General features: G+C 46.9%; 1 protein-coding gene across 2 annotated transcripts; it reads left to right on the top strand.

Moving 5' to 3' along the window:
* The first annotated feature begins 7,054 nt into the window (after positions 1 to 7,054).
* IRS4 (insulin receptor substrate 4) lies at positions 7,055 to 10,969 on the top strand. Of its 2 annotated transcripts, XM_032620901.1 has the most exons (2): positions 7,055 to 8,701; positions 8,732 to 10,969. In XM_032620901.1, exons 1-2 carry the CDS (start codon positions 7,078 to 7,080, stop codon positions 10,888 to 10,890), a joined length of 3,783 nt encoding a protein of 1,260 aa, XP_032476792.1. In that variant the 5' UTR covers positions 7,055 to 7,077; the 3' UTR covers positions 10,891 to 10,969. The 2 variants fall into 2 exon arrangements, with proteins under 2 accessions (XP_032476792.1, XP_032476791.1); XM_032620900.1 differs by having other exon boundaries at positions 7,078 to 10,890.
* The last annotated feature ends 1,148 nt before the right edge of the window (positions 10,970 to 12,117 follow it).

Genomic DNA, 12,117 nt, shown 5'->3' with positions numbered 1-12,117 from the left:
GAACACACCAGAACACAGGGATCTTACCTTCTAGTGGGGGCTGGGAGGGGAAAACAATGATGTCAAGAACGGATAAGTGCTTTTCCTTGCTTCGTGTTGACCATTACTCTGTTTATGACCAATATTAATTATATATTTACCACCCTCCATGATTGGGGTTGGAATGTCTCTTTGTTCTAAATGGAACTAAAGGAGGGTGGGGCAAATATAGGGCACAGACATTTCCCGAGGTTTCTGGCAACAACCCCAGGATGGGAAAGGGACGTATGTTAGAAAAGATGACCTCAGCTATGACCAATGAGAGAAAGAAAATGGGCATGATTCCTTTGAGGAGGAAGGGTGTTACATCAGGCAGAAATCACCAAAGCCTTGCCATCAGTCACAGAGAGCTTGGGCACTGTTAAAAGGAGGTAGTTTGCATTGGCCATTTAAACCTGTCTTGGCCATTTCTTTTCTCCTCTTTTTCTCCCTTCCTCCTTCCTTGTTTCCATTCCTTCTTCCCTCCCTCTACCCTCCCTCCCTTCCTCCCTCCCTTCCTTCCTTCTCTCCTTTCTTCCTTGAAGCAAACATATATTGGTGATTGCCAGGCACAATCCTAAGCATGAGGGATACAAAGAGGAATATGACACAGTCCTGGCCCTAGTCCTCAAGCAGTTTATAGCCTAAAACAGCGTTCCCAGCTCAGGGATTAGTTATATCCAGGGGTAGTACTTTTAACTACTTAGCAACCCATGTAGCACAAGCCTACCGATGAGAATATATGCCAGTCAAGGTTCCAGAGTAGGGTTCTGGAAATCCACTGCTGTGCTAGTAGTTAACCTTGTAGTGGCTGCATAGTGGCGAGGGAGGAGGTCCTGAGGGAGGGGTTGGAGTAGCCAGGATAATTGGGTAGGTAACAGCACTTGGAGGGGGGTTGGTTTGTGGCAGTAACTATTTACCAAATGGTATAAAAGTATTAGTCATGTTAACAATGACTGTCATTTAATGATGATATGACTGTATCAATGGGTACCAATTAAATCCTTAGCTCTAACTACAGCCAACAGTTAGGAAGAGAAGGCAGTGGTTGTAGTGAGATTATGTGAGTGAGGGAAGCTTTCCTGAGTGAGTCCTGAGCTTAGTCTTGAGAAAGAAGATTGGCATTAATTGGTGACTAGGAAGGGGAGGACATTTAGACGTGAGAAATAGCCCAAGTAACAGTGGAAATGGATAAATCATATATATAGAATGCCATTAAAGAGACCAACTTAACTGGAAGTGTGGGCAGTGAGAATGTATTGTAATAGGATGAAGGGTGCATTTGGAAGAATGGGTTGCGTGTAGCAAGGGAGAGAGGGGGTTGGTTGTAGTGTCAATTGGGAAGAGGGAAACATATGCTAGGGTTACAAGTTTAGTTCCGACATAGCAGGAAAAAAGGGGGGTGGCTACTCTGTCCTCGAGCAGTATGATGAAAGTAACGTATGAGGAAAACCATTCTGCTGACTATATAGAGACTGAAGAAGGGTAAGGCCAGTTTAAGTGGCTACTTCAGCAACCCTGGGGAAGAGTTCATTAGGGCATGAACCAGTATGGTGACTATGGAAATGAAAGGAAGAGTTCAATCTCACAGATATTGCAAGACCACGTGAGGAGCGGAGAAAGGAATCGATGATAAGCATAATATATTACATCTTAAATATGATAGCTGGCTTTCTAAACACCCAAAGAAAAATGTAAGTCTCTAATACTAATTCCTTAAAAATAGCAAATTTAGCCATATAACGATCCTATCTAATTTACAAAATAAAGATCCTAACTCTTCACGATGAGGCAGTATGAACTGATAATCTTTTGATACTAAGAACGAGGCTGCTGTATGACACCACAAGGAACAGCATTAGCTAATTTTTTTTACTGTTCATTTATATTAACACAGAAAATGCATATAGTATGAAGTTGTTGACATTTATGTGAAATCTGCTAGATTTAATTGTTCTGATGTTCAGTTTACTTACTAAGTCACTTCCAAATGAAAGTTCTATCTTTTGAAGGTGGAAAGAAATGCTTGATTTTTAACTGAGTTAATTTTCATTTGACTCCTGAGATAACAGGGAAGCTTTAGGAGCCTAATTAAACCATGTATTTGCTCTAATTACTTTAGCCGCAGACTGCAAGGAAACAAAAGCAGCAAACAGACCTGTTCTGTGCGCAGCAGCCAGGCATTTGACGGTTGTTTTCTCCAGCAGAGATTTTGAGTAGCACAGAAGTAAAGCTGAGACGAAAAGCCATCATCTGCAAGCAGTGGCTGCAGCCACAAATCACAGGGCAGCCCCTTTTCCTGCACAGTGTAGAAAACATCATTTATCGTGCATGATCTTATTTATGTCCTAACAGAGAAAGCAATCATCATCACTAGCATCATTTTTTGATATCAAGGTAGCATCACATTTTTATCAACATAATTGGATGTTAGCTCACAAAAACTCTAGAGTTAATACTTAAAGGACAACTTATATATTGGGCAAGAATAATAGTGTTTTTAATACTGGCTACTTTTTCCTCTCAGGCTTTATTCTCTTGAACAATGTCCCTATTTAAAGTAACGGTTTAATTTTCAAGCTAAGTAAATCCACATTTCTATTGTTCATTTTGATTTCAGAACAAGTGGAATTTAGAAGACTGACGATCATCTGTATGAGGAAAAAAGCAGATGAGTTTTTATTACTACTGACTACTCAATTCAGTCAAACAACTGCTTTCTTAAAACAGGATTCACAGGAGATTCCTTTTAAAGGCAAACTGCACTAAAGGCATATTTCTTCATTAGATAGAAACTGTTTTAAAGGTACTGTGGCTGTATTTATCCATTGATCTTAGTTTCTAGGTGTAAAATACCAGCTGAAATGCTTGAGTTTCCCCCCTTCAGCTAAAGTGGTAAACAAATAAAAAATATTGTAGATTTCATTACTTCTTATCTGCTGTTTTAAAAATCTGTGCTTGAGATTCTTGGTTCAGAGTCCAAACTTTACAGAAATTATGACAACTTGAGCTTTCTGGGGTAACTTGTCCTAAATATAAAAACAAAAAATTAAGAGACAAGAATCTACAACCAAAGGAGAGTAGAACAGTAAAAGCAACCATCTGGTGAGTTCAGGCCAAATACAAAGTCTCTCCTTTTTGCCTGAACCATCTAGAGGTCTGTACCACCCCTCTGCTTTATTTTGCCTATGGAAACCTGACCTAAACTAAACAACTATTCTATATCATTAAGTTGTCCGGGAAGATGAAAGTTTAAATATATGTCAGACAAGCTACAGCATCTGGTGCAATTCAGTAATGATCGTCTCCTCCAGAGAGCTTCAGTGTTGGAACAACTTTTAGAACTGAGGAGATTTGGTTAACCTATGTAAAGAAAATAACGTTCTTCTAGCCACACATTCTCCCTGTTCACAAATACTAATATTGACCATATCCTCTCCCATCGTAGAAAACACAGAAAGTAAGATCCCTCTATGAAACATCTCACTCTCTCTCTAATTCCATTCTGTTGCAGCCAAATAATATACTTTGCATACAAATAATCAACATTGATAATCTTTCACTGCAGTTACTTAAAATTATTTTCATGCTTGTTTTTGTTTTGTTTAACACATTGATTAGTCCTAGGGGTTCCCCCGCTAGAGTAGAAAATAATGTCTTACAAACTATTGTTTAAGAGTGCTCCATAACATTTAAGAAGTATAGATGCTCTCTTATAATTTGTTGATATGAGAACAAACTTAGTTCTCTCTTTAAAACAGCAGGTAAGTTTAGATATGTGAGTTTGTTTAAAAGAAGGTTAGAAGTGATCATGGTAACATTTGTGTGTGTCAGTATCTCCCTTCTAAACTACACTACAAACCTCCTTGTGCCAAATTTACACATCTTTCAAAACAGAAGAGAATCTAGCTTAAAAGTGATATTTTTCATCAACAGACTAGGAAAAAACTTGCAACAAATATGACAAGGTTTTAATATCTTTATTATGTAAACAAGCCACACATAATAAGACAAAAAAAACCACCCCCAAAACACTAAGAACCCAACAGGTAAGGCAAAGGACACAGAAAGACACTTTAAAGAAGATAACACTATTGTCCGCAAATATTAGTAAAAGTTTTTTTTTTCTAGTCTCACTAGTAAAAAAAAAATTGCAAATTAAAAAAAACAGTGGAATACCATTTCACCCATGCTTATCAGTGATTTAAAAAAAATAACAATATACAATTCTGGCAATCAGTGGTGGTGACAGGGTAAACTGATAAAATATTTTTGAAAAATAATGCATCAGATAGAAGTTCATATATTTTAACCCAGTAATTCCACTCCTCAGTTTCTACCCCAGGAGAATAATTCTCAACATTAAAAAAAAAAAATCTATAGGTCCAAGATGTTCATTGCGGCATTAGTTTATAATATTAAAAAAATGAAACAACCTAAATACCTCGAACAGAGGGATGATTAAGTACATTAATATACAGCTGCCTAGAATAGTTTGCTGCATTTAAAATAATGTTTAGGTTGATCTGTAATAATATAGGCAAATGTTATCATGTAATGTTAAGTGAAAAGAACAAGAATACAATATTCTATACATTGTTAGCCTACCACTCTATGACAAAATTCTATAAAGACATGAGGATTTTAAAATCTATTATTCTCAGTATTTTCAAAATTTTATTCAACATGCAGTTTAATGTTTTCCCATACATTTTTAAATGTCAAGTTTTTACTCAAAGCACTTTTCAAATGCATTGCCTTGTTTCAAAACATTTCTATCTAAAGCAAAACCCAGTGCTTGGAAAGGCTTATGAAACATTATAACATCTATCATAAAAATCTCAAATGATTTTAATCATTTTCATTTTGGTTATAGGAGTAGGGAATCTTCTACATATGTGACCAAGCAGCTGAAAACGTGGGTAGCAGCTGCAGTCAGAGCTCTGTCAGCATCCACACTCCTTCTACCTCTAGCCCCTTTCAGAAATCACGGCTGCTCCTAGCACCTGTGAATATACTGTGCTTATAAACCGGTGGCAGCAGAGGGAATGATAATGGTTATTTCTAATATTTTGGAGACAGCCAAAACCAATTTCTTTTCTCCCCAAATGGGAACATCGAAAAGGAGTCATTCATCCAAATGTGGTTTATTCTGTTACGAACAGAGAACAAATTCTTAAGAGGGCAGGGTTGGGGGTTATTTTTATGATGTATACATTGCTTGGTTTACTGTTTAGATTTTATGAATAATACGCTTTGCAGCATCTACCCAAGGGCAAAGGTGAAACTGACATTCCATTCTTTTAGAAATACCACGTCCCACCCTCCCCCTCCAAAATCCCTCTTTGCAATTGTGGTCACCCCTTTAACATTTTAATGTAACATGGACCCATCTCCACAGTTAGGAAGCTGAAATCCTAGTAGAAGAGAGAGAGAGGAGAGAGAGAGAGAGAGGAATTGAGAAACACTTCAGGTTGCACTTACACTCCAGCAGTTTTTCCAGAAACAGAGGAGGCAGTAGTTCTTATTTTTGAGGTGTCAAGTTGTAGACTGAGATTCAGCAAAAAATCTTCTTTTCTCGACGCGCAAGGGATGTGAAATATATTCTAGGATATGTGTTCAGTATGATCCTTTGTTCTAGATATGAGCTATTCTTTTCTAAAGTTTTTCGGTCTCGATCAAGTAAGGGAAACTTAATATTATTTTGAAATTCTCTTAAAGACGCCTTTCAAAGCATCCTCCCACGGGAAAATATCACGACAGCTCAACACTGGTGTATTTGAGTAAGAATCGAGTCCGATTTTTTTTCGTCATGGCTGTTTTGCAGGCCCCCAAATTTGTGCTTTCATAGTCAGCATTAATCTAATAGCCAGAAACACCATCTTTTGCCAACCTGCGTCTCGTGGGCTACAGACGCGCCCTGATGAAAGATTAGGTTCATTTTTGAACGCATCGATGTTATCTGTGTTGCCTCAGACTCGCGGGCTTTTGTCAGGGATGAAGCGAGCTCGCGAGTGCCTCCAGCGCAGTGGGCGGCAGGTCTGAAGTGCCCTGGTGGTTAACACGTTTCCAGGGGGTGCCCACGCTTTCTCCCGAGGCTCTCGGCTCGCCGTGCGCGGCAGCAACTAGTGGACCACACTGTGACAGAAAGAGAGATTTATGTGAGGGACGGGAAGAAAAAGAGAGGGCGCCCGCTCGGTCCCGGGTCACCGTGGCTTGGGGATTTGCATGAGTTTATCACTACCATTAATAGCTACTCGCAGAGGGTTGTTTACCGCCGAACGCGCGACAACCAGACAGCGGAGCCCACTACGGGACCCAAGCCACTCCTCCACGCCCCTCAGCTCCCTTCCTGCCCCCCAAACTAATTAATTCGAGGCCGCCTCCCTGCCAGACACTCCCATTGGCTCCCATCCCATCAATGAAAACCTTGTAACAGTTTCACCTGGCTTCGCTTCCCAAATAAACAAACAAAACCGTCCCGGAACCTTGCCAGCTCTTCTCCCCTGCACCGCCCAAGACAGCTGCGGAGGCTCCGCCTCCTCCCGCCACCTAGCGCCCTCCCCCAGCCAACCGTGCGCTTGCCCCCGTCGCGGCCCGCTCTCCTGCGTCTCTCGAACTTCTCCCTCCAAACCCCGCCTACCACGCCCGTGCCTCCGTGGACTCCTCATGAGGACCTGCGTGGCGAGAGAGCCCCGCCTGCTCTCGTCGGTCCTCCCGAGGCCCAGAGGCCGGAAGATTCTCCAAGAGGGTCTAGGCGGGATAGGAGGTGGCCCCGCCTCTCGGGCCCACTGCCCCCTCCCTCGCACACCTCTGCTGGCGGCCGCTCGCGCCCCTCCACTGTGTTGGTAGCCGGAGCCACAGCGGCCGCCGCGTGAGGCAGCGGTCACGTGTTGTTTTGCCCGCCGCCGCGCGCTTCGAGTGGAGTGGGCGGGGGCACGGGCCGAGGCGGGAGGGGGCTGGGGCGGGCGGACAGGGGTAAACGGCCTCTTCCCCCAGCCCTCGCTTCCCCGAGCCCCCCCCCTCCGCCCGCTCACCTTAAAACCATCGTGCATCACCATGGCGAGTTGCTCCTTCGCTCGCGACCAAGCGACAAGGAGACTGCGAGCTGCAGCAGCGGCAACAGCGGCAGCTCTAGCTGCGGTGGCGCCCACCCCACTTCTTTCCTCGGGAACCCCGACCGCACTCATTGGGACCGGGTCGTCTTGTCCGGGAGCCATGTGGCTCTCCACGGCCACCGGCTCCCGGTCAGACTCCGAGTCCGATGAGGAGGACCTCCCCGTCGGGGACGAAGTCTGCAAACGCGGCTACCTGCGGAAGCAGAAGCATGGCCACAGGCGCTACTTCGTGCTCAAACTGGAGACCGCCGACGCCCCAGCTCGACTGGAATACTACGAAAATGCCAGGAAGTTCCGGCACAGTGTCCGCGCCGCGGCGGCTGCAGCAGCGGCGGCTGCCTCTGGCGCCGCGGTCCCCGCGCTCATCCCACCGCGGCGCGTGATCACCCTGTACCAGTGCTTCTCGGTGAGCCAGCGAGCCGACGCAAGGTACCGACACCTCATCGCTCTTTTCACCCAGGACGAGTACTTCGCGATGGTGGCCGAGAACGAGTCGGAGCAAGAGAGCTGGTACTTGCTGCTCAGCCGCCTCATCCTCGAGAGCAAGCGCCGCCGCTGCGGCACGCCCGGCGCGCAGCCGGATGGAGAGCCGGCCGCACTGGCGGCTGCAGCGGCGGCGGAGCCACCCTTCTACAAAGATGTGTGGCAGGTAATAGTCAAACCCAGGGGGCTGGGGCACAGAAAAGAGCTGAGCGGCGTGTTCCGGCTCTGTCTTACCGACGAGGAGGTTGTGTTTGTGAGGCTAAATACCGAAGTGGCCAGCGTGGTCGTCCAGCTCCTGAGCATCCGTCGCTGCGGGCACTCGGAGCAGTATTTCTTCTTGGAAGTCGGCAGGTCCACCGTCATCGGTCCGGGGGAGCTCTGGATGCAGGTCGATGACTGTGTGGTGGCCCAAAACATGCACGAGCTGTTTTTGGAGAAGATGAGAGCCTTGTGTGCAGACGAATACAGAGCCCGCTGCCGCAGCTACAGCATCAGTATCGGCGCCCACCTGTTAACCCTGCTGTCCACTAGGAGGCACCTGGACATGCTGCCGCTCGAGCCTGGCGGCTGGCTCAGAAGGTCCCGCTTTGAGCAGTTTTGCCACCTCAGGGCCATCGGTGATGGGGAAGACGAGATGCTCCTTGCCAGGCGCTACATAACACCCAGTGAGCCTGTGCCCCACTCCAGGCGAGGAAGACTGCACCTGCCCAGAGCGCGGAGATCCAGGAGAGCGATTTCAGTGCCAGCCAGCTTTTTTCGCCGTGTAGCACCCAGCCCCGTGCGTGGCCCGCACCCTGCAGAAGCCCCCAGCGAGGGAGCTTGCCTGTCTTCTGAAGCACCTGGTCCCGGCTCTGGCAACTCTGGGGAAGAAGGCAATCCTCAGGGAAAAGAGGATCAGGAAGGAAACGGAGGCGACTATATGCCCATGAACAATTGGGGCTCCGGAAATGGCCAGGGCTCAGGAGGTGGACAGGGTTCAAGTGGCCAAGGTTCCAGTAGCCAGAGCTCTGGAGGAAGCCAGTGCTCGGGCAGGGGGCACGGCTCCGGAGGTGGCCAGGGCTCAAGTGGCAGCCAGGGCTCAAGTGGCCAGGGCTCCGGGGGCCAGGGTGCAGGAGGAAACCAGTGCTCAGGAGATGGCCAGGGCACCTCAGGTGGGCATGGCTCAGGCAGTGGCCAGGGAGCTGGAGGTGGGCACGGCTCAGGCCGTGGCCAAGGACCCGGAGATGGCCATGGCTCAGGCAGGGGCAGGAACTCTGGAGGGAGCAAAGGCCCAGGAAGTGGGAAAGGCTCCGAAGGCAATGGTGATCATGGGAAATCTCTGAAGAAAAGATCCTACTTTGGCAAATTAACTCAAAGCAAGCAACAGCAAATGCCACCACCTTCACCACCTCCACCCCCACCAGCTGCAGCAACTGGTGGAAAAGGAAAGTCTGGGGGAAGGTTCCGACTTTATTTTTGTGCTGACAGAAGAGCCACAAAAGAACGCAAAGAAGCCAAAGAAGTTAAAGACACAGAGACCCCAGAAGGTGCAGCTTGGGGTCCCCACAGGGCCAGAGCTTTTGATGAAGATGAGGATGACCCATATGTGCCAATGAGGCCAGGGGTGGCTGCCCCTCTCCCAAGCTCCAGCGATTATATGCCAATGGCTCCTCAAAATGTCTCTGTGTCAAAGAAGCGCCACTCTCGATCACCTTTCGAAGATTCAAGAGGGTACATGATGATGTTTCCCAGAGTGAGCCCACCACCTGCACCAAGTCCTGCAAAAGCACCTGATCCTGACAAAGAGGATGACTCAAAGGACAATGACAGTGACAGTGACTACATGTTTATGGCTCCTGGAGCTGGTGCAATTCCAAAAAACCCCAGAAATCCTCAGGGAGGCTCTTCCTCCAAAAGTTGGAGCTCCTACTTCTCTCTGCCAAATGCTTTTCGGAGCTCCCCATTGGGGCAGAGTGACCACAGTGAGTATGTACCAATGTTACCTGGAAAATTCCTGGGGAAGGGCCTAGACAAAGAAGCCTCATCTAACAGAGGCCCCAAAGATGTAACTTCAAAGCCTTCAGTTGAGGGGTCATTCTCAAAGCCTAGAGATGAGGGATCACCTTCCAAGCGTTCAGGTGATGGGCCCCCCAAGAACAAGACTAAGAGACCTAATCGACTTCCTTTTATTACAAAAGGGAATAAAATCAAGCCAAAACCACAAAAGCCCATACATGAGCAGAAAGAAGCCGACAGCACTAGTGGCTACATCAAGATTGACTTCCCTAAAAGAGGTAGCAATATGCCAGCTCCCTGTATTCAAAGACTGCCAGGTTTGTGGGGCATAATTGCCGACCCCAGACAGTTCGCCTTTTCGAATTATGTGAATGTTGAGTTCGGAGTGCCATTTCCAAATCCAGCAAACGACCTCTCAGATCTTTTAAGAGCTATTCCAGGTGCCAACCCCTTCTCTCTGGACGGTGCTAGGTGGCCACTTCCGCCTCTTCCTCCCAGTGCTACAGGTAACAGTGCTAATGAGGAAGAAGGTGACTACATTGAAGTGATTTTCAACCCAGCAATGACACCAGCCGTGCCTTTTGCTGACAGTGCCATTCGCTACGACGCTGAAACAGGTCGCATCTACGTGGTCGACCCATTTTCTGAGTGCTGTATGGACATTTCTCTCTCCCCCAGCCGCTGCTCTGAACCACCACCTGTAGCGAGGCTGCTGCTGGAAGAAGAGCTCGAGAGAAGACGCCCACAAAGCCGTTCGCAAAGTTTCTTTGCAGCTGCCAGAGCCGCCGTCTCTGCTTTCCCGACCGACAGCCTCGAGAGAGACCTCTCCGCCTCTTTAGCCGCGGCCACGGCCGCGGCAGCCGCGCCAACCTTAGCCGTGAGCCGGGCTTTAGCCGCCGCCTCCACCCTGGTCGCTGCCCCGGGCAGCGGCGCTGCCGCCGCGGGCCTCGAGGCCGCCGCGGGATCTGACTCCGCCTCCGTCCGCCGGTTCCAACCTGCTGCTAATGCTGCTGGTGCCGAAGCGGTAAGAGGGGCCCAAGACGTTGCGGGTGGCTCGAACCCCAGAGCCCAAAACCCATCGGCAGACCTTGCGGGAGGTGACAGGGCCGGCGGGGCTGCCGCTGCAGCCGCCGCTCCCCCTCCATCACCTGGCCGCGGCCGGGCGCCGAGACCCCCAGAGCAAGAAGATTCTGACGACGACGACGACACGTACGTGAGAATGGACTTTGCCAGACCTGACAACGAGAAGTTCGACTCTCCCCAAAGAGGTTGGTGAGTTTAGAATTCATTTCCCTGAAGTTAATGGTTATTGCTTAATGAATCGATCGATGCACTACTCTGTCTGCATTGTTAGGAAAATGTGAGCTAATATTTCATTCACTGGTGCTTATTTAGCATGGAAAGTAGAATTCAGTTTTAATCATGCAATACCTTGTGATCGTTGCAAAAACTTGTTTTAATCTAATGATAAGTTTCTTTACCCGGAAAGAACCGATTATCATTTAAACACTGGTTCTACATTTTAGGAGTAGTTCAAACTTAAGGATATGTAGCATGAGGATGCTTTCAGATATCCTTCCCTAGCGCTTAGTGATTCATACAAACAGGACATCGTAAATGGAATCCCATCAACTCATTTTCAAATCAACAAGTGAAAGCTGCTTTTTAAAATTTAATTTAATAAGAGCACCGAATATTGAGCAGTAATAAGCAACTGTTAAGCTTTGGGGGTTGATGACATTCTCCTTCCGAAAGTTACTTTCTTAAAAAGCAGTCATTGTTATGCTGGTTTGCTGTGATTTACCAAGAAAGTTAAATCTCAACTGTTAGCATGAACGTCTGGAGGGAACAAAAGGTAAATAATCCAGAACAACAGGTGATTGAAAGAAGAGGGTATTTGGCTCTGGAATGTGTTTTTGTGTTGATTTGCTTAGTTTCTACACAGGATAAGTTGCCAGAAACCTTGAGCATTCCTTTTCTTTGTCACTAACAGTGACAGGCAAGTCACCTCTGCTGTGCCTCATTTTCTTCATGTAACTCCCCCCAAGGAGGGTATGGTGACAACACTATAATGGGTATGAATATTGTTTGAAAGGTTTAGAAAGCATTTAAAACATCTAATTGGTGCGTCTTCTGGGCAATTCAGTAAGCAAGATAATAAGGGCTGGAGGAAGACCTGACCCCAGGGGCAGCCTACCCTGGAAGAGTGGAAGTTTTTTTTAAAGGGTTACTTTTCCAAAGGAAGAAATAAGAGAGAATAGGATCTTGGAAATAAGACTTCGAGTAAATCTGCTGTGTACATCGTGCAGTGTTGTTATCAGGGTGTCTGGAGACATTCTCAAGAAATGATTTTGGAAGATGATGTCTCCATAGTCTCAACCGCCTTCCCTCTTTACCAGAATGTGCTTCTTTTCCAGGAAGAGAAGGGATGGACCCCAGCAGTTTTCATTCCAGTAGTCAGTTTAGTGAAGATTTTTGCTTTGCTTGCTTTGTGGAATGCTTT

This window comes from Phocoena sinus, chromosome X, assembly GCF_008692025.1.
Source record: "Phocoena sinus isolate mPhoSin1 chromosome X, mPhoSin1.pri, whole genome shotgun sequence".
In the NCBI taxonomy this organism is placed as follows: domain Eukaryota; kingdom Metazoa; phylum Chordata; class Mammalia; order Artiodactyla; family Phocoenidae; genus Phocoena; species Phocoena sinus.
Note: the sequence above shows the minus strand (reverse complement) of the source record. Positions and strands in the feature narration are given on the sequence as shown.

Bases quoted from the DNA above. Each gene is read 5' to 3' on its own strand.
- IRS4 (XM_032620900.1), top strand. From the start codon at position 7,078: ATGGCGAGTTGCTCCTTCGCTCGCGACCAAGCGACAAGGAGACTGCGA.